The sequence below is a fragment of the Aotus nancymaae genome, unplaced genomic scaffold (assembly GCF_030222135.1).
Source record: "Aotus nancymaae isolate 86718 unplaced genomic scaffold, 86718_ANA_hifiasm-v0.15.2.pri h1tg000002l, whole genome shotgun sequence".
NCBI lineage: Eukaryota > Metazoa > Chordata > Mammalia > Primates > Aotidae > Aotus > Aotus nancymaae.
Window position 1 is genome coordinate 33,880,603 of NW_026988413.1, and position 27,826 is coordinate 33,908,428.

A 27,826-nucleotide genomic window follows, 5' to 3' on the forward strand; every position below is an offset into this window, starting at 1 on the left:
CTGTGTCCCATTTACATGTTCGTTTTCTTAATACTGATTCATATAGGCATTCCTTATACTCTAAGAAGATGCTTAACCCTCTGTTATGATGTGATTATTTTCTTCCTTTTGTTTTTTGTATTTTGCATTTTTTTACCTCGATATTCACTCATTTTCTGTTCTCTTAGAATGAAAGACATATTCACGTTTCACGTGGAGAGTAGCTTCACTGTATTTTCTTTGGATTCTATTTTCATAATTATAAATCACTGATGATAGTGGTTTACATTATACTTCCCTCGGCTGATGGTCCTCTTCATTCCAGTTACCAACCCTCTGGGATTAGTACCTCTGTGACTTAGGTTCTACTCAAGAGCTGACTATCTTGGTGCAACTTATGCCACTGCTGTGGAACCATTTCCCTATCTGTAGAAGGTGGAAGATGGGACTAATATCTAGAATATACAAGAAGCTCAAAGAACTCAACACTAAAAAAAAACAAATAATGCCATTAAAAATGGGCAAAGGGCATAAATAGACATTTCCCCAAACAAGATATGTAAATGGCCAAGAGGTATGTGACAGAATCAAAACCACAATGAAATATCCTCCTACCTCAGTTAGAATGGCTATTATTAAAAAGGCAAACAATAGCAGATATTGGCAAGTATGTGGAGAAAAGGGATTTCTTATATATTATTGGTGGGAATGTAAACTAGTACAACTTCTACGGAAAACAGTATGGAGATTCCTCAAAAAATTAAAAGTACACACACCATAAGATTCAGCAATCCCTTACTTGGTATTTATCCAAAGGAAATTAAAATAATATATCTAAAGGATACATGCATTGCCATGTTTATTGTGGCATTATTCACAGTAGCAAAGATATAGAATCAGCATAACCGTCTATCAGCAGATAAATGGATAAAGAAAATGTGGTATATATACATAATAGAATACTATTGACCATAAAAAAAATGAAATCTATCATCTGCAGCAACATAGACTGAACTGGAGGTCATTGTGTTAAGTGAAATAAGCCAGACACAGAAGAACAAATACTACGTGATTTCCTTCATATGTAGAATCTAAAAAGTTGATCACATGGAGGTAGCAGGTAGAATGATAGATACCTGAGGCTAGGAAGAGTGGGTGTGGGGTAAGGGGTAAAGAGAGGTTGGATAATGGCTACAAACATACAGTTAGAAAGCATAAGTTCTAATGTTTGATAGCAGAGAAGGGTGCCTATAGTTAATAACAATGTGTTTTTCAAAACAGAAGAGAGGTGACTTGTAATATAATAAATACTTGGGCAATAGACATCCTAAATACCCTGACTTGATCATTACAAATGTAAGAAAATTATCATTCGTGTTGCCTTATGCCTGTAACAGAATATCACAAGTACCCCATAAATGTGTACAAATATAATGTGTCAAAAGATAAATAGAAAATTAAATTGAAAGAAACAAAGCTCCTTCCAGTTGCACAAGTGTTTGAATGTTAATTTGTATCTTTGTACTTCTTCTTCCCTTTATCCTGTGTGTTCTTGCAGTCCCCCAAAACTTAAAGAACACGTAAAGGAGCATGACTTAATACTTTAGTTTCAGGACAAATCTTTGGGTCATCGTTTTTGAATCTTTATACACATTCCTTCTTCCCAAGGAATTTGGGAATATCTGCTCCAATTTTCCACCACCAGCCATCATGTTGGTATCATTTCTTTTCACTTATCTCCCTTCTTCCCCTAACATTATACCTCAACTCTTCATATTTACTTAAAAATAATTGCAGTTGTTTATTGGTTTCTTTGTGAAAACTAACAGCCTTTTAAGGCTTTTTAAATTTTATTTAATTACCTAACTTTTTTAGCCTTGATAGGTATATTGTGTTGCTTGTTCTTATGTTTGTAAGCTAGAGAGAGAGAGAAGCTGGGAAGATTGACATTTAAATATTTTGATGAAAATTTTTGTCATTTTACTTTGGAATAGAAAAATTTACTTTTCATACTTCAAGGGATGTTTGACCTGTCAAAATACCTTTTAAACTTTGCAATAATGCTGTGGAAAAGGCCTATTTTTTTTGTAGTGAGTTGGTGATCACTAAGTAAACCAGGATTGGCAGCCTATGGCAAGAGGAGATAAAAAATGTCAACACATTCATAGATGAAATCCATAACCAGTAAGGAGAAGTGAGATTCTAAATTTGCACTGAGCTCTGCAGATCTCATTGTATTTGTTATTTTTGATATTAACTGTTGTATTTCATTTCATATTTTCTTATATTCTAAGGATGGCATTTTACTTTTTTCCTTTTCTTTGCACAATGTGTTTTCATGTCTGAGATTTCTGTTGCTGTATATGATATCTGGGTGTCTGCTGCCTGTGAGTGTGTTCTGTAAAGTTGCCTGCATTCTTGATGTCATCCATTTTGTTATGAAGACTGGATAATGAATGCATGGATTGTAGAATTTTGTTGCTTGAAGATAGCTGAGGAAATCATGTTGTTTGAGCATTTTCCTCCTCTCTCTTCATGCATTTTTAGGTGAAACTGAGAGTGTTGGTTTTTCATGCCTACTTAGCAAATTTATGGCAGAGGGCAGGGCTAGAACTCGATCTGTTAACTCTTTATTCTTCTGTTTTCTTCTGCTTCCATATTCTTATAAAAGAATAGTTCATGAATATAGGTGGGGTGTGGATAAGTAAACCTGGTGTGAATTCTCAATTTCACCAGTGCCCTAGATATTTGACCCAAGCTACGTAGCCACCAAGAACAGAAACACACACGATTTACTTCAATAATTCCCAGGCCCAAGGAGAGGGTGCTCAGTTTAGCTAACACATTGCAAAGGTAGGACCTTGACAGATCTGAGATGCTTATGTTTGTGCTATGCCATAGTCTTAATACTTTAAACTGGCACCATAATTCAGAAAGAGTTTATGCTCATATCTGTTTATAATCCTTTTAAGGGCACGTTTGTTCATCAGGCTCTTTGATACTCTTGGTTCTTTAAACCCGGCGTCAGCAAATCTTTCATGAGGGAAAAATGCCAAGTTAGTACTTAGAGGAATTCTGAGCCATGGCACCACTGCAGCTTTCTGATGAGGAAGTCCATTTGATCACAGATGCCATTTTACAGGATTACTCCTTCATTAATCAGGGAAATGCTCTTTAACTTTAAATGCCTTTCCTCAGGAAGTTATTTAGTTTTATTCGTTTTATCTTGTCAGCTTAAGGTTAAGTAACATTTCTTTGAACACCTATAGTTATCCACCTCATTAAACAAACTCTATCTTATATGTGGATAGTTTTTCTTTTTTTGATATCAGGAAGCTCTTCCTAATTTCAGAGTTAAAATTTTCTTTTATGTTCTTTTTAAAAAAAGTTTTAATTTAAGAGGAAATAATCCCATTTCCCTGGCTTTATGATCCTGAAAGCATCATAAGTTTTATACATCCTCAAATGTTACTCTTAAGTCAGTTTCATGCATGTCCTTTGCTAATCCTCTATCAGATTTACCCAATAGTTCTTTTTATCATTAAGCTTCTATTTTTAAAGCTTTTTTCTCTTTTCTTTGACTTCAGGGATAGATCTTGAGAGAAAACACATGTATCTGTGTTAGCATAGTCACGGTGGGGGCTGGCCTCACCTTGATGTATTTAAAACTTTTCTCTCTCATTGTCATAAAAATCGATAGATTAAGCTTTTGGAAAGCATAGAGCATTAAACAAGTAACATATGCAAACCTATGACTAGCTAAGACAGTCATTGATCATCTGTTTCCTAGTATGCTATTGGTTTTGTTTGTAAAATTTAATTACTTTTATATTGATTACTATAAAAGTACTTATTGGGAGGATAATTTTCATTTGACACAAAATAAAACATACTAAAGACATAGTCCCCCTTACAGTTGTCAAAAATACTCATTTTTGTCCTTGACTGTTTCTATAAGACAGTACGAAGAATCTTTTCATAAGATAATTGGGAAAAGCATTCTTTTGCATCTGAATCCAGATTGGAGATAGGAGTTTTATTTAGAGTGGTTAAGCTGGTGAGTTAAGATTTAGTGTCTTGAATAAACACTATTTCCAAAAAAAAATTCAAGCTGTTTAGGAGATACCCAGTCTTTTTTTTTTAAAATTGTACTTTAGGTTCTGGGGTACATGTGCAGATCATGCAGGATTGTTGCATAGGTACACACATGGCAATGTGGTTTGCTGCCTCCATCCCCCTCCCCGTCACCTACATCTGGCCTTTTTCCCCATGTTATCCCTCCCTGACCTCCTGCTGTCCCTCCCTTGCCCCACCCAACAGACCCCAGTGTGTGATGCTCCCCTCCCTGTGTCCATATGTTCTCATTGTTCAGCACCTGCCTATGAGTGAGAACATTCAGTGTTTGATTTTTTTGTTCTTGTGTCAGCTTGCTGAGAATGATGGTTCCCAGATTCATCCATGTCCCTATAAAGGACACGAACTCATCATTTTTTATGGCTGCATAGTATTCCATGGTGTGTATGTGCCACATTTTGATACCCAGTCTTTTTAAGGACATGGAGATGATATAAAATGTGTATAAATTTATCTTGTAAATAGGTAACTACTATCTGTGAGGTGCCATCCAGGCATCTTCCAGAACGTATTGGTTCTACTTTGCTCTTAAGTAATTTCTGTTTCAGTATGGGTTAGGGCAGATTCCTGGCATTTGTAATCAACATGTGAGTCAGGACCATGGTCTTACTCTGTGGTCCAGGTTGCAGTATACTGGAGTGATCATAGCTCACTGCAGCTTCAAACTCCTGGGCTCAAGTGATCTTCCTGCCTCAGCCTCCCAAAGTGCTGGGATTATAGTACTGAACCACTGCACCTGGCCATTGTTTGACTTTTTAGTAATAGCCATTCTGAGTGGTGTAAGATGCTATTTCATTGTGGTTTTAATTTGCATTTCTCAAAAGATGAGAGAGTGGGATGGAAGTGAGGGATGAAATACTATCTGTTGGGTACAGTGTACACTCTTTGGGTGATTGGTGTGTTAAAAGCCCAGATGGTCCATGAAATATATCCATGATATAACACAACTGCACTTATACCCCAAATCTATCTATCTATCTATCTATCTATCTATCTATCTATCTATCTATCTATCTATCTATGCATATATACCTACTTATTTTTATGCGTTTAAAAGCATAATCCTGAGAAGAGATCACAATCACTAGGCTTCAACAGACTGCCTGAAGGTACATGCTTCAAAAATGGTTAGAAATCTCTTGACTTACTGTGTGGAGGTTTCAGCACAGAGGAAATAGAATTTAAACACATGGGGAAAAAAAAAACAAACATGAAAAAGTGGTAGAAGTTTTGTTCTATCTGGATTGGACTTCCAGATCTGTGTGACTGATGGCGTTTATGTAACCTTCCTATACTTGAGTTTATTCATCTGTAAAATGGAGATAATAGTATACTTGCTTCTAAGGATGGTTCATGATTAAAGCAGTTAATGAAGTTAAATTGCTAAGTACACTGCCTGAGCTAAATGTTAACTGCTATTACTATTATTACCTACAGCATTGCTTTCCCACAATTATCTGCCATGGTTTTGCAAAATTCACTTAATTTATATTATCATGTGTACTACTTTCTGATAGTTATAAGCTGCTTCAGAGCAGGATATCATGGCTTATACAGTACTGAACATATAGTAGACACTAAGCAATCAATTTATCTGAGTAAATAATTAAATGAACGTATGTTTAAGTGCTAGTCAGGTAATGCCATATGCTCTGGAAATAAAAAGATGAACAAGGCAAGGTCCTTGACTTCTATGAGCCCACAGTCCACTGGGAGAGACAGATTTATAAACAGCAATTAATTATTAGAATTGTCCTGTCCCACTTTACCATCTTGGAGTGGGGTACTGTTGAGGATGATGTCTTTCTTTTAAGTTTTCCTTTTTGTGTTGAGCAAACTTGGAGGACTTGAATGTGATGATGCCCACCTCAAAATGAAAATATTATGCACATAGAAATTGATATATTAATTTCTCATGAAGCTGTGAAAATTAAGATTAAGCATGTTAACATAATTAACACATTTCAAATGATAGCTTTTGTGTTAAATCATATGAAACTGCCAAAATTTGGCCATTTTTGATGTATAAAAAAACACCCAGCTTTATAACAGTAAATTTAATATTCAAAACAGCAATAATCAGTTCAACTTGTTATCTCTCATTGGTGGTTCTATGTGTGGCAGTAATCTTATGAACATTCAGTTTTCAATCAGAAACTAGGTAATTCACTTTTAGGAATATTACAGGAGGGGTTTTTTGGGGTATATTAAAAGACCCCAAATGTTCTGTGTGTGTGTGTGTGTGTGTGTGTGTGTGTGTGTGTGTGTGAAGTTATCTTTTATACTTTCACAGTACCTTAAACCTTATTTACAGTCAAGGTGTATTTAAGAATATACAATTATAACAGCATTAATACTATTTTCATGTGTTTTTAATTTTGTTCAGAAATATTTTGCATGTCCTCTCAAATTACATCTAGAAATTATAACTAAAAGTGTAATTTAATGGTATTGTGGTTTTATTATGGCATACATTTACTGTCTTTAAAATAGTTTACTCTAAAATGACCCTTTAGGTCTGATTGGCACCTTTAGTAAAGCAATCCTCTCTATTTTATTTCTACTCAGCCAGCGTTCAAGTATCCACTGATTATTTGGAATTGAAATAGTCCAGTGCTTCAAAGTTAGGAGGAGACTGTAGTATTTAATTCAAGCCTAATGTTTAGGAAATATTATTTTAATAACTAGAGTTTCCATTGCAATAACTCTTTTTTGGGCAAGTTCTTTCCTCTTTGAGATGGTTTATATGAGCTTGTATTTTCTAAGTTACAATAAATGATTGCAGAGAGGTAGTTTTTCTTTCCCAAATGATCTTTAATCTGTGTAAGATTTTGATGAAGTCATAAATGATGATTTTTTTTTCCTTTTTTCAGTCATGATTTTTTTCAGTCACCTTGGAATATATTTAATTATTTACATTCTGCTGAGATTTTAGCTTGGTTATTGAGTTTTCTGTTCTAAAAGTTATTATATCACATAGAATTTAATTACCATCCTGATTTTCTACTTTTCTAATCAAGTTATATGCACATTTGATGGTGTAGCGTGGACTGAAGTTACTAAGTCAGTGTTTGTAGATGGATGTGAAAGATTCTTCAAGAATAAAGGTATTAAATACATTTAACCTTTGCTCATGTGTGTTAGGAAGGAAAATGGAGACCAGCCTTTTCTCTCTCTCTTTCTTCCCAGAATGCCTTTGTTTTTAAAATTGGCGTCATTGCATGTGCCAGTGCACTCAGGTGGCAGCCCTGGTGTGAACTTGCCCCCCTTGCCTTTTTTTAACAGAAGTATAGGGGGATAGATAGTCAGAGGAAGTGGATGATTTGAACAGGTTCAGAGCATAGAGGAAGGGCTGTGTTGGGGACTTACAACTTGCTCTCCTCATGCATGAAGCTTCTAGTTCCCTCTCTCTCCCACCCATTTCTCCCCTCACTTTGTTCCTTTCCCTCCTTCTCCTTTCCCCTCTTTGCAGAGCTCTTGGCACCAGTCAAACTGCCCCACCCCTCAGGGCCCTCTGCAGTGACTGGTGGCTGTAGCTCCCTCCTTCTACACCCAGAGACCCTGGCTTGCCCATGCCACCGATGAAAATTCAAAGGGAACTGTAACTAATGTAGAGGGATATACACTGTGGCTTTTCCTTTACTCAGTTCTTCAAAATTGTCTATGTTTATGACACAGGATTTCAGTCCTTAAAAGTTTTGTCATCAAAACAGTAGGTGGCAAGTAATTATTATCATCAATGCAGTAGGTTCTACAGAAGCCAAATTGGAAGAGAAAGCAGGATAGAGTCCACCATAACCGTTGATTGTTAGGCAGATTCTTTCTAGGAAACAGATTCATTCCATTGTATCTGTTCTCTGTTATCCCATACAAGCTTATGATTAGTCTTGAGCTTGTAACATGGTCTTCTAATAGGTAGTCAGTGGTCAGTGCTTCAGCATGACCACAACATTTGGTTCTTCCTTTAGTGTTGTGTTGTAATGCTTTGATTATAAAAGCCTTAACATGGCCCTATTTGATTAGTTCCCTGCCAACTCTTGTATACTCATTTCACTGAGCTTTGTTACACTCTCTTGACTGTTAGCAATGGAGAAAAACCTGTGGTTACCAAGTATACAATATACAACTTGCTTTTTCTTATTCTGTCCCCCATTTAGAAGGCCATGGCTACCCTTATCTACCTGAGAACTCTTCCTGTCCTGTAAGACTGAGCTTACTGGCCACGTCCTATAGGTTACTATCCCTAAGCCTCCCCATCTTTCTTTCTCCTTCTTTCTACTTCTCTCCTACCTCCTTTTTCCCTCTCTTCCCTACCCAACTGTTTTCCTTTTGCCCTTCCCACATCATTTTCCCCCTTCTCATCATTTTTCCATGTCAAGAAATTTCCAAATGTGTAGGAATGTGATGGAGAATGCTGACAAGAAGTGCTTCGAGTAGTCAAATTAAGATGTAGTGGTTAAATTGTATAATGACAATCACATAAACTACATATATAAAGCTTCTACCTTAGTATCTAAATGTGTTTTGTTTTGTTTTTTTTGAGATGGAGTTTCGCTCTCGTTACCCAGGCTGGAGTGCAATGGCGCAATCTCGGCTCACCACAACCTCCGCCTCCTGGGTTCAGGCAATTCTCCTTCCTCAGCCTCCTGAGTAGCTGGGATTACAGACACGTGCCACCATGCCCAGCTAATTTTTTGTATTTTTATTAGAGACGTGGTTTCACCATGTTGACCAGGATGGTCTCGATCTCTTGACCTGGTGATCCATCCGCCTCGGCCTCCCAAAGCGCTGAGATTACAGGCGTGAGCCACCACACCCAGCCTAAATGTGTTTTTTTTTAAAGCAAAGAATGAGGGGGCCAGATGTGGTGGCTCACACCTGTAATCCCAACATTTTAAGAGGCTGAGGCATGAGGAGACCAATCTGGGAAACAAAGAGAGACTTTGTCTCTACAAAAAAAAAAAAAATTAGCCAAATGTGGTGGTATGCACTTGTAATACCAGCTTACCAGATACTTGGGAGGCTAAAGCAAGAGGATCACTTGAACTTGGGAAGTTAAGGCTGCAATGGGCTCTGATCATGCCACTGCACTCCAGCCTAGGTGACAGAGAAAGACCTTGTCTCCAAACAGAAAAGAATGTAGGATATACTGCTCTTGTGCTAGGAGAATTGACTTGCATTTCAATACCTTCTGCCTAGGAATTTTACTACACAGGGAAAATGATTATGCCTTCATCAAGGTACATTTATACATTTAAGGCCCATTAGCTAAATGATGAAAAAGATGGAAAAATTTCAGTTGCTGCAGGTTGTATAAGAAGATTTTCTATATTAGAGTGTTGTTTATCCTCCTGAATCTTGAAGCTACTTCATTTTTACTATTTACATATGGGTATGAAAGTTAGTTATTACCCTTTCAGTTCCGACATAACTTCCACATAGAGAAATTTAAGCAGTATCATATGTAAGTTGTGTCATAAGTGTCTTGTAATTTTTGGAAACATTTTTATGTGGTCTTATCAGTTTAATGTTCTTATCAATTCTAAAAGTGTTTGAAAAATGCAGCAATTCTAAAGTATTTGAAAAATGCAGCAATTCTAAAGTATTTGAAAAATGCAGAATAAATATTTGCAGTCTGGTTTTTATGTGTTTTTACACTCAATTTACACAGCTTTGAAGTTTGTCAGACAACTTAGGCATTGCTACTAAACATTTGTCATCTTTACTTTCTTGGTGGGACCAAATTGAGATATAACTTCTTAATTGGGTTTTGACAAACCTATTTGAAATAATTAACTCAAAATTGTAACAAGTAGAAGATAATGACGTGTTGAAAATAAGCTGTAGGATAAATTGTACCCTGAATGAGAATGAAGACACAGCATACCAGAATCCCTGGGACACATTTAAAGCAGTCTCTAGAGGAAAATATATAGCAATAAGTGCACGCATGAGAAGAAAGGACAGATCTAAAATTGACACCCTATCATCAAAATTGAAAGAGCTAGAGGAGCAAGATCAAAGAAAACTCAAAACCTAGCAGAAGACAAGAAATAACTAAGATCAAAGCAGAAATGAAGGAGATAGAGACACGAAAAACCCTACAAAAAATCAATAAATCCAGGAGCTGGTTTTTTGAAAAAATCAACAAAATAGACAGACCACTAGCCAGATTAATAAAAAAGAAAAGAGAGAATAACCAAATAGATGCAATAAAAAATGATAAAGGGGATATAACCACAGATGCCACAGAAATTCAGACCATCATCAGAGATTATTACAAACAACTCTATGCACATAAACTAGAAAACCTGGAAGAAATGGATAAATTCCTGGACAGTAGCCTCCTCCCAAGCCTAAACCAGGAAGAAGTCGAAACCCTCAATAGACCAATAACAAGGTCTGAAGTCGAGGCAGCAATTAAGAGCCTAACCACCCAAAAAAAGCCCAGGTCCAGATGGGTTCACAGCCGAATTCTACCAGACATACAAAGAGGAACTGGTACCATTCCTACTGAAACTATGCCAAATAATCCAAAAAGAGGGAATCCTTCCCAAATCATTTTATGAGACCAACATCATCCTGATACCAAAACCCGGCAGAGACTCAACAAGAAAAGAAAACTACAGGCCAATATCCATGATGAACATAGATGCAAAAATCTTCAATAACTACCAGCAAGCCGATTGCAACAGCATATCAAAAAGCTTATCCACCATGATCAAGTAGGCTTCATCCTGAGGATGCAAGGCTGGTTCAACATATGCAAGTCTATAACCATAATTCACCACATAAAGAGAACCAAAGTCAAAAACCACATGATTATCTCAATTGATGCAGAGAAGGCCTTTGACAAAATTCAACAGCGCTTTATGCTAAAAACCCTCAATAAACTAGGTACTGGTGGAACGTATCTCAAAATAATACAAGCTATTTACAACAAACCAACAGCCAATATCATACTGAATGGCAAAAACTGGAAGCATTCCCTTTGAAATCTGGCACTAGACATGATAAAATTCTAAGTGGCAAATTTTGTTGGGATATTGAAAATTAGAAATAATACCATGTTACAGAGTTTGTCAACATTTGAAATTTTATTTTGTGTTCTAGTAGGAAAAGTAATGTTCACATTCCAAGTAGGGAATAAACCCCATTATTTCCTTTGGATTCTGCTTTCTTGTTTATATATCAGTGTTTCCCTTTCTGGGCCTCCCTCCAGTCCATACCCCTCCCAGGAACTGTATTAGTACAGTCAGTGCCCCTGGTCCCACTGTATCTTTGACTCACTCCTTGGTGGGTGATTAACCTGGTAGATGAGGTTGGAAGGAGAAACCAGGCATGGCTGCATTTCTATGTGGAGCTTTCTGCTGCCTCGGAGCTCTCTTGCCTCTGCTCTTTTAGGCAGTGAGCTTTGCAATGGATTTTGTCTGGGAATGGAGGTATAGGTTGTATTTGTCTGCCTTTTTGATAGTGGCGGCAGCAGTGGGCCTGCCCTTTGCAGGGTGGACCATTGTTTTGGATATCAGAATTGTAGCATAGTGCATACAGCACATGTTAGGTAGTACCCCAGTAAGGTCCAAGGCAGGCTTTTTTCATAAAACAAATATTCCTGTAGCAACATATATGAATAGTCACACTGAATGAATACATAGACTTCCATTACTTCAAAACAGTTTTTAAAAAATTTATTTTATATTTTTAATTGACAAGTTATAATTATATATGTTTATGATGTATAATGTGTTGTTATGACATATGTATGCAATATGGAATGAGTAAATCAAGATAAGTAACATATTATCACCTCACATACTTACTTTTTTCATCATGAGAGCATTTGACATGTATTCTTTTAGCAATTTTGAAATACCAGTTTTTTTCCCCTTCAATGAATTTGCTGCATACTTATGAGGAAAAATATTTTTAGTGTTTTCATATTGAATAGTAGATAAAAGATTACAGCTCTTAGGAAAATCTAGAGCAGCAAAATCATGCCATTATTGTTTCTGTTAGGGTCAGGGTGGATGACTTTAAGCTTTGGTGTGGTACCTTACTAGGAGTGGACCATGTGGGGTTTTTATTTTGGAGCTTTGCACTGTGGTTGGTTTTTATACTTCTTCAGTTGGCTTTTTTTTTTCCTTTGCAGTGCATTGTTTAGAGAGGTTTTAAGCCTTATGTGAGGGAGAATTTTGATCATGGAAGATGAGTGAAGCTGTCTTTGTCCATAGGAAAGCAGCTCTCGTTTTAGAGGCAGACCTGTATACTCCAGACCTTATTCAAAGCAGAATGACCTCTGTTTGCACTGTATATAGAAAAGAGAATCTTTTCATGTTTTTAAGGCATGAGCAGAGTAATATTTGCTACTTTTTAAATTACAAGGCATGGAAATCCTATGTGGGTTATAGAAGAGCCAGTCATGGATTCATGTGTCTTGTCCATAGGCTGATGTAACCACCCATCTGGATTCTGGTAGGAGAAACCTTACCTAGGAGACAGGGTTATGAGGCCTAACCAATCCTGACTAGGCATTTTGGCTGCCAAAGACTGAGAAAGATATTACAGTGCTTACAGTCAACAGAGGCTTAAAATCTAAGGTGTGTACAGAACTCCTGTATATCAGTATGAAAACTCAGATACTCCCTGAACAATATGAATAAAGGATATGAATAACAAGGCAAAGAATAGGAAATTTAAATAACCAATAAGCTCTATTAATTTCATATAGCTGCTGTATCAAATTGCCATAACTGAATTGTTTAAAACAACAGAAATGGCCGGGCACAGTGAGTCACGCCTGCAATCCCAGCACTTTGGGAGGCCGAGGCAGGTGGATCACAAGGTCAGATCAAGACCATCCTGGATAACATGGTGAAACCCCGTCTCTACTAAAAATGCAAAAAATTGGCCGAGCATGGTGGCACGTGCCTGTAGTCCCAGCTACTCAGGAGGCTGAGGCAGGAGAATTGCTTGAACCCAGGAGGTGGAGGTTGCAGTGAGGCCAAGATCACACCACTGCATTGTAGCCTGAGTGACCAGAGCAAGACTCCATCTCAAACAAAACAAAACAAAAACCAGAAATGTATTGTCTCACAGTTATGGAGGCCAGAAGTCTGTAGTCAAGATGTCGGTGGGGCTGTACTCCCTCTAGAAGCTCTAGGGGAGATGCCTTCCAGTGGTTCATCCACCTAACTAGCTGTACAGCATTTAACCAATTACATGCTTGGTTTCCGTTTTCTCATTAATAAAATGAGATTCTGATAGTGTCTACTTCATTGCAGTGTTGTGAATTTTAAATGAGGTAAGACATAGAGTGGTAAACACCAAATGTTAAGTAAAGACTCAAATCAGAACTTATTAATGCAATAGCTCTGTGAGTTTCTATTATTCAACAGATTATAAGTACTATACTTGAAATATTAGCTAGTACAGTTTGTAAAAACACTATACTAAATACCTTGTGAGTAAATGGACTTATGCGTGGCAGTGGATTTTGTGCTAGTCTCGTCTTGAAGATTTATTCTTTACTCTTCGTAGCCCATCTTGTATGTATGTGTTTTGGTAAGACATAAACATGCAAAAAGCAAATTTTTGGTTTTTCCATGTCTCCACTTGACTATGGATTCTATCTGTAACTGTTTTACTCATAGCCGTACTTATTGTTTGGTTTGTTAAAAACATGATGGTAGTAAAACATTAAAAGAAGTTGTTTACCAAATATTTAAAAATGGAAATGTAAGTAAAATGAGACATAGGAAATCAAGCTAAAAACCTAAGACAACTAGAAACAATCTGAAAGTTGTAGATTTGTTAGAAACAGTGAATACTATATCCACTTAATATTCTTATAGGTATTAAGACTGCTACTCATGTATTTTCAGATTAACCATGTCATTTTTCTTCTTAATTTATATGGAATATCAATCATTTACTTTTCTCATCTGAGTAATCTATTGGTATAACCTTACCAATTAAATAGACACTAACCAGAACAACAGTAATTTACCTCTACGTCTTGCTAAATCTAGTTGTTTAGGTGGCTTATACAAACACTTTCATTCCCTCATGATAGCCTCCTCTTTTCCCTAAATCTCAAACTAAATTTTGAATCACTGGTGACATGATTGTTGTTCTTGAAGTTAGACATGGATTATGAATGTAATAATTAGTTGGCGAAACCAAGCTCTTTGTCAACGTATTGAAAAATATTGTGCCGACAGATCTAATGAAAAGCTTTACTTCTTTGTTTTACTCGTTTTTATGTGTGGTCTGTGGATGTGAGAGGACAAAAAAAAACCTTTTTTTTCTTTAAGTTGGCCTGTACATTATAATTATAAAATGTGTAAAAAGTAAGTTCTACACAAAATCAAACACCACATGTTCTCACTCATAGGCGGGTGTTGAACAAGGAGAACACATGGACACAGGGAGGGGAGCACTATACACGGGGGTCTGTTGGGGGGGAGGGGGGGATAGCGGGGGGGTGGGGAGTTGGGGAGGGATAGCATGGGGAGAAATGCCAGATATAGGTGAAGGGGAGGGAGGCAGCAAATCATACTGCCACGTATGCACCTATGCAACAACCTTGCATGTTTTTCACATGTACCCCAAAACCTAAAATGCAATAAAAAAATAAAATAAAATATTAAAAAAAAAAAAGTAAGTTCTAACACTGTTTTCATGCATCCTCTATGAATCATGAAATATTTTGTCCCTAATGTGCATTCAAATATTAGCTGTTAAGCTGGAGATATTCATAGGCAGTTGCGTAAAGAGATCACTAGTCTTCAAGAATGTATGTTATATATAAAGTGATACCAACATATTATGTCAAAATAGAAACTTCCCCACAATTATAAGATTGAAAAAAATTGTTACAGATCTTGGCATCATCTTTAGTAAATTGGGTGAATAAGACAATGATTGAAATATAATGATGGGTGGTGGCAGTGAACACACATCATTGTGTGTATGAGCCAAGCAGTGTTCTAAGTGCTTTAAAGACTGTGCATTGTTTCTTTTAATCCTCATGGGAGTCCTAAAAATTTGGTACCATTGTTATCTCTGTTTTACAGGTAAGGGAACTAAGGCACACAAGTTTAGTTAACTTGCCTAAGTTGTAGAGCTAGCCTGGGTACAGAATTTAAACTCAGGCAGTCTGGCTTAAGAATTAATTAAACTTGCAGAATTCAGCAATTTCTAAAACTATCGAGACCTTAGACTATGAAAATTATATAAAACAAAGCTTTTTTTTAAGATATAAAATTTAAAAGCCCATGAGATCTGAATGAAGGAAACTTTATGAATAGATGTGCTGTAGGGACTGCTTTATTTTTCATTGCATGAAATATACTAGGAAAAGTGGTACATTAGGGTATCAGAACTATATGTTGATTAAACTGTCCTACCTGGGGGGCAAGATTTATTTTTCTGTGTGCCACGATCCAAATCTTTGTGTTCTCCTTGAAATATTGAAATCTTAACCCCCAAGGTGATGGTATTAGGAAGTGGGAACTTTGGGAGGTGATTAGCTCATGGGGACAGAACCCTCATGAGTAGAATTAGTGTTCTTATGAAAGAGGCCTGAGAGAGACCCCCTTACCCTTTCTACAATGTAAGAACAGAGCAAAAAAGTGCTTTCTACTAGCCAGAAAGCAGGCCCTCATCAGACACCAAATCTGTCTTGATCATGGACTTCTCAGCCTCCAGAACTGTGCAAAAATAAATTCCTATTGCTTATAAGCTACACAGTTTATGGTATTTTATTATAACAGCCCAAATGGACTAAGATACTGTGTTTCTCTGGTACTTGCTTCATACCTTATTTAGCATATTATTATATCAGAAGGTCAGTATCTTGGATAAAATACAACCATGACCTCATCTTTGAATACTGGGAACACAAAAGAGTCATTAGGACAGGAAATTGTTCCTTTGTGATCACTGCTGTGGCCCTAGAATTATATGCACTTATGATTAAGTATCATGCACATGGTAGGGTCTTGATAAATATTTGAATGAGTAAAATCAATAATGTAGACATTTTGAATAGATGGTTCTTAGATTGTGCTTCTAGAGTGAATATGAAAAACAATAGGACATGACGGGTCCTTAATCATGCCAGAGAAGTACCTTTGTTATATTAAATCAAATAAGAAATTGATTTTTTACAAATCGGTGCACTAGGTCCTGCAGGAATGTGAAGGAGTATAGTGAAGTTCTCCCCTCAAAAATCTTATAATTTGAGAATTAAAAGTAGCAACTTTTGTAAAATGGGAAAAAAGTAACATTGTTTTCAGAAAAAGCTTTGTGGGGATTACAGGATTCGACTGTCACTTGGGGTAGAAATAGAAAGCATTCTGGATTGGAGAGAAAGTTAGTTGCAATTAGAAATTTTTTTCTTTAAGTATTACTCCTGATGTAATGTTAGAATTTTCTTTGAGGTACCAAGGTATACGTAATTGGTATCGTTTTCTCCTGATAATGACTATTTGGGGCTCATGACTTGTTATATAGCTGTAGATCTGTATTATTCGTTTACATAAAAATAATTAAAGGAGAATTTTTATCCCTGTAAAGGCTGTTTCTTATATACTAGAAATGATTATTACTTTATGGCTGCATATTATTCCACATTTAGTCCATTTTTCAGATACAGAGATGTGGATGAAATTTATTCTTGACTTTTGGAGAGAAAATGTAAGACAGATGGCCTCTGATCCTGTGATATTAAATAAGTCTTTTTCTGGACAACTGTTGTCAATGTAATTCTTAGCTGAGGGAAGACTTGTCAAATCATTGCCTGTTCTCTTTTTTTTAAAAAAAAAATGGGTAGTTGTATAAAGCAAAGATTGCAAAAGCTGCAGATATGTCTTAATATTTTGAAGAGAAAGTACTTGAAAAGTCAAACATTTTGTCAGGGACCTTGAGTAGGTTTTATTGTGCTAGTGTAGGGACAAAAGGGAGAAAACCGGATTTTTTAAAAAGTGAATCAGATAAGACCACTGCTCACAAGATATTCTAAACCAAGTGCAAGTATAGACCAACATATATGCATCTATATGCATCTAATTATATATAATATGAGACAAAATTAAATGACTGCCAAATAGGTACAAAAATAAAGTGTCATAGGAGCAGGTGTTTTTGGCTAGGGAGATCACGAATGAAATTGAAATAAGTCTGTAAAGATGTTGAGAATTAGGTAGAAAATGGAAGAAACACGTTTTTCAGGATTGGGAAGAGGAAGGAAGGCCCATTTATTGAACACCTACCAAGCTAAGCTGGCAGTGTGCTTGGTGATTTACAAACAGATCTGAAATATGTCATCTAATACTCAACATGGCCCCTAGAGGCAGACTTTACTTTTCCATACTACAGATGAGAAAACTGAGGCTCAACGTGGCTCAGTTCAAATGGCTAGCATGTAGCAAAAACTGGATTTCAGACAGATCTGTCACATAGCCTGGTGCTTTGATATACTGTTCACTGTTTCTGCTAGTGTGATGACTCTATATTCATGTTGTCCTCGTTTTTCTCTGCTCCTTCCCAGGAGGGATTAAATTATATAAGAAATAAGAAGGGGTTTTGTGATCTGTGAATTGGAAAAACGTAAGGAGAAAATCTCCTTAATCACATTTTCCCTGTTATTTCTGACTGCTAGGAACTCAGAGTTAACCACAGACTTACTCAGAGTTAACCATCATAGGTCTTGTTTTAGCAAAGCAAAGCTTATGCAAACCTTCAATGACTGACAGTGGCTTAGGAAGATTTAGAGTCTGTTTTAAGCTTTAGGACAACTTTGAAATGATGGAGTCCCAGAAGCAGCCTCCAAACCCATTTGGTCCTCGTCGCTGGATCTTAATCATGAGAGGGGCAGAATAAACTGTTACATGAACAGGACAATTGCTGGTGGTAATTTAAAGGATTCTGTTTGGGTGTATTTTTTCCTCTTTTGAGTATATTGCCTATTCACCACCACTTCAAACAAAAATCCAGTCTAAATGTTTTAGTTAATACTAAGATATATTTTGTTCCAGGCTCAAACAAAGATAATAATTATACTAATGCCAAATATTGTCCTTAATCTTGTGTTTATTTAAGAATATTCAGTTCTTCCTTCTATCTTCTAGTGCAAAGACTACAATGTGAATTTTTCCCCCTTACTTCCCAGAGCAGTAATAATGAGTTTCTACTCTGTTTATTACCATTCTATCTTCTAACTTGGTAGACTGAATGAGGAAAATATTGTTTTCAATTTATTGTTAAAGTTATGTAGAGTATGACTTGAATTCAGAATGAAGAAGAGAGTGTAATTTATGTTTATTTATGCCCATTACAATTTAAAGGAATTTGGTCATATTCCAAATGCTTATTTGTCTTTGTATTAAGGTATGGCTAAGGAATCAAGTTTTATAATAAAAGCAAAGAATATATGTAAACATACATACATACACATACACACACATATTCTATGTGTGTATATGGAATAATTATAAGTTGAATTCATTATGCATATTCTAACTATTCTATACTCTTATTGAAATGATCACCCTTCTGAAGTAAAATTAAGTAGATACAATTTTGCATAAGGAATATTACCAGATAGAATACAGAGGGTAATGACCCTATCATTTTAATTCAACTTTTATTGAGAACCTATGATGTGCTATTACCAGATAGAATACAGAGGGTAATGACACTATCATTTTAATTCAACTTTTATTGAGAACCTATGATGTGCTAGATACTGTGCTAGAAGCTGGGTATTAAAAAGATGAGAATAAGATTTAATCCTGTCCCTCAGGAAGATTAATAGAATAGGTAATTTTGTAGAGGGAATTATATTAGGATTTTTGCTAAATGGGTAGATTACAGCTGCATTTACAACAGGAAGACAGATGGATAACTGTGTGAAATGACAGATATGTTTATTTGTTCCACTATAGCAAACATTGTACTATATATGTGTATCTTATAGCATCATGTTGTACACATTAAATATACACAACAAAATTTATTTAAAAAAAATATAAATTAGAATTAATTAGAATTATAGTTGCTACTATCCAGAAATGCCTTTTATATAAACTACCTTTGTTACATGAAAATATGAAGTTTTTTTTAACCACTGATATATTAGCTGTAATTAAAGGGAATGCTTGCAAATTTTACACACACACATATATATGTACTCATATACACACATATATGTTAGAAAACATTAAAAATTGTAAAAGTAAAGATTCTGCTTTCAGAAAAAATAGTAGTAGTACTGTTTGCTTTTTTGTTGCTCTCAGTGAAGTACCTTAGAGTCAGTATTTTGTTTTCCTCAGATCTCATTATGATTCATTTAATTTCTTGCAAAAACAAATATATAGTTGTAATTTTTGAACCTGAATGCAAAATAAGTGTTTTGTGAATTCCTAGAGATCTCTCATGATATCACAGCCGTGTATACTGACACTCGTGAGGTAGTTTATTGGTTTTCTTTACATGTTAGAGATGCTGCCTGAACAGTGACCTGTGATTGTATTTATCTGTTTTGCTTTATCAGAGTAGAGATTTCTGGGAGTGTGGCATTCTTACCCATAGAGAGCAAAGAATAGCAGAGGGATAGAGATCAGTTAGTTGATATTTTTTCCTTTAATAATAGTTATAACCTCCTCGAAATTTTAATTGGAACCTAGAAGTTATAGGATACATACACACATATATATAACTTGCATATAACTCTTTAATTCTGCCTGGATAATGTCCTCCTTAAGGTCAGAGCCATGTTGTGTCCCCATTAACGTAGACTCTGGCTCATGTCAGTGCCTTGTGTATAGTGCATATTATATGTTTGTTGTGGTTAATGATTAAGTATTATTCCTTTGGGGGTACTTCAGGAATGCAGAGCCTGTAACTGCCATTGTGCCTGCCTACTTACCTTCTGGTTCATGTCTTTCCCCTTGGTAACAGAGCATTCAAATCTTCACCCTTCCTCTGACCATGTGCTCAGCCAGGGAAAGAGCTCTCTACAGCAGGATAAATCATGATTAACCTAAGACCATCATGTTGACTCCACTCCAGCTTCCAAGGATTCCATTAGGCATGGATTTGTGAAGTAATTCTAGCCAAAGTGAGATTGAGAGACATCTGGTAACTTCCTGGAAAAAAAAAATGTGTGTGTGTGTGTATTACATAATATATATAAAATATATATAATACATATATAAAAATATATTTTTTATTTATATAAAATATTTTTATATATAAAAATACATACATATATATTTATATATATAAAAATACACACACATATATTCTTGCAAAAAAACATATATAGTTGTAATTTATAGTGAAAAAAATGATTTTTTTACACCTACCTCAGTGATCCAGTCTCTCTCCTCCCCCATTTACATGCTGCTCCAAGAAGACTCTTAGACCTCATTCTGATAAAATAGATGCAATTTGACATCATACTTAATGGACTAATAGGTAACTTGTACAGATCTCTGCTATTTCTATTCCAGGGAAAACTGGGGAAATTGAATTGCATTGAGGGCATTATCCTTGATGGAGACATGGCCAATTATAAAAGCTTATTCTGTGTCAAGAATTTATACCTGACCCATCATCAGGGATGGAAGACTTTTGGGATTCTTCTCTCCTTTGGCTCATTCATTAGATCAGGGTTTCTTAACCTTACTATTGATGTTTTGGGCCTCATAATTTCTTATCATGTGGGAATACTGTGTGCGTTTTCAGATATTTTAGCAGCAGCCCTGGTGTATTCTTACTAGATGCTAGTAGCATTCTCTAATTGTGACAATAAAAAATGTCTCCAGAAATTGCCCCTAACTTGAAAACCACTTTGTTAGAGATAGATGATTGTTTCTTACAGGTCTATTTTGTTCTAAGACTGGGGCAAAAGAGAGGGCCGTTCTATCATTGCTTTAACCACTTTATTTTATAATGAGAAAAACAGAATGAATTAGCTGAGTTCTTCAAATTAGTCTTTTCAACCATACAGAGAACCTTTTGATGTGAGATACATTTTAAAACAAAATGTAGTTACAAGTTAAACTCTTCACCCACAAAAAAAATCTGCAAAATAAAAAAGGCAGAATTACATTATTTTGTAATTCCTCTTCCAAAGGTTAAATAATCACAGACCTAACAAATTGCCTCTAATATTATGATGTTAAACGATCTTCTTAATGAGGCTTCAATTTGTCACTCTTAATAGAATCAGCCAGGAATTCACCCCATTTGAACAGGAAAAAAAAAGTCTACCTGTAAGGACAGTTCAGATGTGAACTGAGTCATGCTTTAATAGAATTGTATGAATGGGACAAGTAGACTGTTTGCTAGGTTTTTTTTTTTCTAAAAAAAGGAAATATTAACTAAAATACAATGGTCCAGGGAATATAATAAATGCTTTTGTCAAAATGAGAAAACTCTATCATGTCTATGATTAAATGTTCATGTCCATTTTGCACACAGGGAAATCGAGTCTTTTCTTTTTCTATCCCTAGGACTTTGTGGCCTGCTGTGCACATAGAAGATGTCTTATACATGGTAGATGATATTTGAGTGGGTGTTGTCAATTTATTGACTCCCTGAAATGGACTTTAGATAAAGATTTAAAATAAATGTAAACAATAAGGCATCTTTAAAGCAGTAAAGATTCTGTAGTTTGCAAAAATAATGTAGTGATTTGTTATCATTGTGGCCATCCTTTCCTCTTTCCAGTACTATCCTTCCAGTTACTAAATCTGTTATTCAGCCTTTGTCTGTGTCTCTACATCTGTACTGCTACTTCAAGTCCAGGCTACTATCTTCTTTTGCCTAAGCTCATCTCATGTTACTCTCTCTGTCCAATACATTTTCCCCATAAAGCAGCCAAAGTGAACATTTTGAAACACATTTGTCACTTCCCTGGATTAGAACCCTACAGTGTGTTTCTCTCGTCCTTAGGACATCATCTAAAATCCTTAGTCTCTACAAGAGTAGGGCCATTTCTATTTTCTTCTCCAACATATGCTCCACTTTCAGTATTTGCCTAGAACATAGTAGGTTCTCAGCAGAAAATGAGGCTGTACCAGGCTAACAATCTGAGTTTACACTCTGTTTTCTTTGTGTTGAATTTTTAGATGTGGGATAGACATTTAATGCAGAAAGTAGGTGGGAATGGTTTGCTCCTGCTTCCCACAGAATGGTATATTGGGTAGTGTTGAACCATACATAAAAACTGGCAGCTGGCCCAGGTACATGCACTAATATATGAATTATTTTTATCTTTGCCATTGCCTTACAGCTAGAAAAAAATTTTACATGACTGGGTAGATTTCCTTCATCTATTCAGGACGAAGGAAGAAACCCAAGGCTTTAAAAAATTCCTACCAATTTATTTATTGCTTTACAGCTTATTCAAATTGTTATATATCTTTGCTCCGAGGCTTTAAAAAATTTCTACCAATTTATTTATTGCTTTACAGCTTATTCAAATTGTTATATATCTTGACTCATTGCTTAGCTTTCTGGCCAATAAGATTTCAGGATGCAATGCACTAATATAAACACTTGGATTGGTTTAACTACCTCTGATGTCACAATTTCCCCATTAGGATGTCATAATTTTTTTGAAATCATATGGTACCAATCACAACTCCTGTTATTTTGTTTCACTATGAAAAAGATAATCTACCAAATATAAAAATTCTGGAAGGAGCAAGATACCTTTTATCCAGGGAGACCTTTTCCATTTATGTGCTTTAGTAATCTACTGCCAACAACTGTCTTCTTTATGTTCTTTTACAACTAATGTTGTTTTGTTTTCTCGTGTTTGTCTGTTAATGACAAATGGAGGCATGAGCTTCGTTAGGATTACTCCTTCGACTCATAGTTCTGTTTCATCTGGACTTTTGAGGCTTAGTATCTGTCTACTACTTAGCCTTCCTGACTCAAATGGAAAAACCATTTGGACAGCTCACCTGAATATAACATTTCAGGTGGGAAATAAGATCATATCAGAATTAGGAGAGAGTGGAATGTTCGGGAATCATTCTCCTCTGGAAAGGGTGTCTGGTGCGGTGGCACTTCCTGAAGGATGGAATCAGAATGCTTGTAATCCTTTGACCAATTTCAGCAGGCCCGAACAGGCAAACTCTTGGCTGGCCCTCATTGAACGAGGAGGCTGTACTTTTACACATAAAATCAACATGGCAGCAGAGAAAGGAGCAAATGGGGTGATCATCTACAACTATCCAGGTACGGGCAATAAAATATTTCCCATGTCTCACCAGGGGACGGAAAATATAGTTGCGGTGATGATAGGCAACCTGAAAGACATGGAACTTTTGCACTTGATTCAGAAAGGAGTCTATGTGACAGTCATCATTGAAGTGGGGAGAATGCACATGCCATGGCTGAGCCATTATGTCATGTCTCTAATGTTTACCTTCCTGGCTGCCACAGTTGCCTACCTTTTCTTATATTGTGTCTGGAGACCTAGAGTGCCCAATTCTTCCACCAGGATGTGAAGTCAGATAAAGGCAGATGTGAAGAAAGCTATTGGCCAGCTTCAACTGCGAGTTCTCAAAGAAGGGGATGAGGAATTAGACCCAAATGAAGACAGTTGTGTTGTTTGCTTTGACACATACAAACCCCAAGATGTAGTACGCATTGTAACTTGCAAACATTTTTTCCATAAGGCATGCATTGACCCCTGGCTTTTAGCCCATAGGACATGTCCCATGTGCAAGTGTGACATTCTGAAAAGAAATCCTGAGAATTTTCTGTAGTTGTAACCAGATCTTTCCAAATATTAAGTTTAGATAAATTCTCTTATTGTACTTTATAAAGAGAGAAAATTTCAGCTTCTCTACCCAAGTACCAACAAGGGTGAAATTTGTGTTTCAAAAATAAAACTCCATATCATGCCCAGCTATTTGTACTTCTTGTCTTTCTAATCAGTTTTAAGTGTTATACCTTTTTGTCCTTATCCAAATAAGAACATTAGTATATGTTACAAACAAAATGTTTTTTTTCAAGTTACTAGGATTGTGACATTGCTATAGAGAATTAGCCATGCTATTTTAAGTTTCCTTTTTTAATACTAATTCTTGTACTTTGTTTCACATTTTGACTAATAATTTATATCTCTGATTCTCCATGGTTAATTAATTTTATTAATACCCAGGAAATCTAGTTTCCAAAGCTAGTCATTGGATTGGTAATGTGTTCTAAGTAATTATTTTAGATGATAATACTTTGGTTATGTAAGGAAACGTGTTCTAAATTATTATAGGCCTCATTGCAAACATTCACCTTTGTTTGCCAGAGCTCTTTAAGTCCTTGTTAAGTCCATAGTGACTCAGCTATGGTAGCAGATTTCTTTCCTAGAAGTGTCCTTAATAAATGCTTCCTTTTTCCTCTCCAAATGGTAATGTGTGTTTCTCTGGGGCATTTTGATAACATAGAGCAGAGCTAAAATTTTATTCAGTTGCCTTTCCATGTTATATTCTTTGCCTTATTTTGCATCTTCCTTTTTTTCTAGTAGATGAATAAACACCTATATAATAATGAGAGACAGAAAGATTTAAGTATTGTTGTGTCGATGAAAATTTCTCTTTCTGGATGATATGCTAAACCTTTGATGCCTAACTCAGTGGCACTTCATGAGTATACACACCATGTACTACCTTTTAAAAAATACAGGGACATATGGAAATAAAACTGGATTAATAGGCTTTGGGAGAGAAAATCAACCATTGTGGGTAGGTTTTATATCATCAGTATTCTTTTTATACTCGTTTTAGTTGGGTTCCTAGGGCCGTTTCTTGTCTCAAATTATCATGTTGTAGATTCACATTTCATAAGAAGTAGCAGCTCCATTAGTCTTGGTGAGATCCAATCAAGACTTTTAGCACTTTACACATGGAGGCCAGAGACATTTATGTTCAATGTCAGAATCTTTGGCTTTGGTTTCCTAGCTGGTGAGAAACAAAACAAACACTGAGATTCGCCCCAAGACAGTGTACCAGGAGCAGCGCGGCTGCTTGTGACTATGCTTGTGAGTTCACACGTTATCCTTTAGCTTTGCGGTCATATTGTGCCACTGACATGATTGTAGCAAAAACGTAGACAGAGTGAACAGAGTGTAGAATCTTCCAATAAAGATATTTGTAGAGTTCTGCAAAAATATTTGATAAGAGATCTACTTATTGCTGCTAATGGTTAAGTGTGCACATTGAAGTTTTTCTTAATAGCTGTTTTTAAAAAATGAGCTGTGCCAAACTAATATGACTATATTTAATCTTTCCCTGGATGCACTTTCTCTTCCTCTTTCAAAATATTGTTTGATTAATAATGGATGTCAAGGTCTGCAGAGAAATTAGCTTCCCTAGATGTCAGTCCTGTCTTTACTCCTATCAGACATACTCCATTTGTATAGTCAATGAAAGATGGAGAAAGTTAGGCAGAAGTAAACTAAGCAGGATCCCCTACTTTAAAACATCAAAACATTAAAAGAACAAACTTCTCAGCAAGCTTAAATAAATGCAATACAAGGGTTTATGTGATGAATCAAAAATTAGCACTGTGATTTTACTTTTTGATATAAAAATAATGTCACTGAGTTCACCACTTTTGCCTCACATCTGATCACAGCACTAATTTTTAATTATCCTTTTTTTTTTTTGCTTGCCACTTTGTTAGAAATATCTCCTTCACTTGCTATTAAAAGAAAGTATGTAGCATTCTTACATGTGCTTTCAGGCTTTAAAGAGCGTGCCTTTTTATGAATTTTAGATTTAATTTTTAGTTTAGTGTGCTACCCACTACCATTATATGTGTAGCTCAGTGATTATATCCATCTTATACAACATAGAAATCACCCATAACAGCATTTAAGTTAATAAATTCACAGTTTGCTCTAAGCTCTTATCTAATTGGCTGCCTGATCTTGCATGTCACAATCACATCACACAACAGTAAGCAGTACTAGAGTTAACAGTAGGGGATTTATTTTTCAATCTAAAGTTTTTCTCCTCTCTCTAATAAGACATCTGAAACTCATAAGCCACATTTAAGAATTTCTTACAAAAACATGCTGGAAGACAGTGGATCTTGTTTGAATCCTGAAGATTTTCTTCTCTTTGTTATTTTAAATTAATTGTCAACAAATGTGGAACTGTTTGTTGGGTTGGTTGCTAAGTCACTAGGAGAAGAGAGAGATGCATCTACTCAAGATTGGCACTTGGAGAAACAACACTGCGTCTTCCTGGCTTGTAAAGTTCAGCATTCTTTGGCTTGTTGGTCAGAACTGTTGCAGAGCAAGTGTTTGGACGGCTTACATGAATATATCATTTCATGTTGGGAATCATGTGTTGTCAAAGTTGGGAGAGACTGGAATCTTTGGAAGAAGCTCCACTTTGAAGAGAGTGGCAGGAATTATAGTACCACCGGAGGGAAATACCCAAAATGCTTGTAATCCCAATACCATTTTCAGCCGATCAAAGTACTCAGAGACCTGGCTTGCCCTTATTGAACGTGGAGGTTGTACCTTCACACAGAAAATTAAAGTGGCAACTGAGAAGGGAGCCAGTGGAGTGATCATCTATAACTTTCCAGGAACTGGCAACCAGGTGTTCCCCATGTTTCATCAGGCATTTGAAGATGTCGTTGTGGTTATGATTGGTAACTTAAAAGGCACAGAAATTTTCCATTTGATTAAGAAGGGAGTTCTCGTTACGGCCATGGTTGAGGTGGGAAGAAAGCACACCATCTGGGTCAATCACTATTTGGTCTTTTTTGTGATTGTCGCAACTGCTACCTTAGCATATTTCATCTTTTACCACATTCATAGACTTTGGGTAGCAAGGATTCAGAACCGGAGATGGCAGCGATTAGCAGCAGATCTTAAGAACGCATTTGGACAACTGCAACTTCGAGTGTTAAAAGAGGGGGATGAGGAAATAAATCCAAATGGGGATTGCTGCATCATTTGCTTTGAATTCTATAAGCCTAATGACATAGTTCGTATTCTGACTTGTAAACATTTTTTCCACAAGAATTGCATTGACCCCTGGATTTTACCCCATGGGACATGCCCCGTTTGCAAATGTGATATTCTTAAAGATTTGGGGATTCAAGTGGATGTTGAAAATAGAACAGAAACTTTGCAAGTTCTAATGTCAAATGAACTGCCTGAAACCTTATCACCTAGTGAAGAGGAGACAAATAACGAAGCTTCTCCTGCAGGAACCTCAGATAAAGTAATCCATGTGGAGGTAAATCCTGCTTCTCAGAGTAATGACAGCCAGCCTCATTTAGTAGTGGAAGATGTTCATCCTTCACCTTGATGGCATGACTTTTGAGGAAGTGGATTAAACCCATTTGACAAGCAGTTTGTCTGTTTGAAATGTGTTTTTTGTGTCCTTTTTTTGTTACTTCAGTAATTTTCTGCATCCTTTGTCAAGCCTCAAAGACAGAAAAAAATTCTTAGCAGGATTTTTTTAGTTTAATTTTGGACCTTTGCTACATATAATTTTTTGTCAGTGTATGTTATTCCTGTGAATGCACATGTTTATATGTACACATCCATGTTGAAGCTAAGGACAAACTTATTTTCCTAATTATTTTCTGTATGTATATGGGGCTCTATTTTGGTAAGAAAATAATGGATATACTTGTATGTTTGTTCTAATACAGAAACAATTAAGTT

The 27,826-nt window shown here is 36.0% G+C and overlaps 3 protein-coding genes across 10 annotated transcripts in view; all 3 read left to right on the forward strand.

The window, feature by feature from the left end:
• CADPS2 (calcium dependent secretion activator 2) overlaps positions 1-27,826 on the forward strand; it is a 579,466-nt gene that overhangs the window by 152,936 nt on the left and 398,704 nt on the right. The window lies entirely within an intron of this gene.
• RNF148 (ring finger protein 148) lies at positions 22,971-23,903 on the forward strand. The gene is given in 1 exon segment (XM_012474048.2): positions 22,971-23,903. A coding segment is annotated over 1 exon segment (933 nt).
• On the forward strand, positions 26,134-27,495 carry RNF133 (ring finger protein 133). The gene has a single exon (XM_012474047.2). It carries the CDS (start codon positions 26,337-26,339, stop codon positions 27,462-27,464), a length of 1,128 nt encoding a protein of 375 aa, XP_012329470.2. The 5' UTR covers positions 26,134-26,336; the 3' UTR covers positions 27,465-27,495.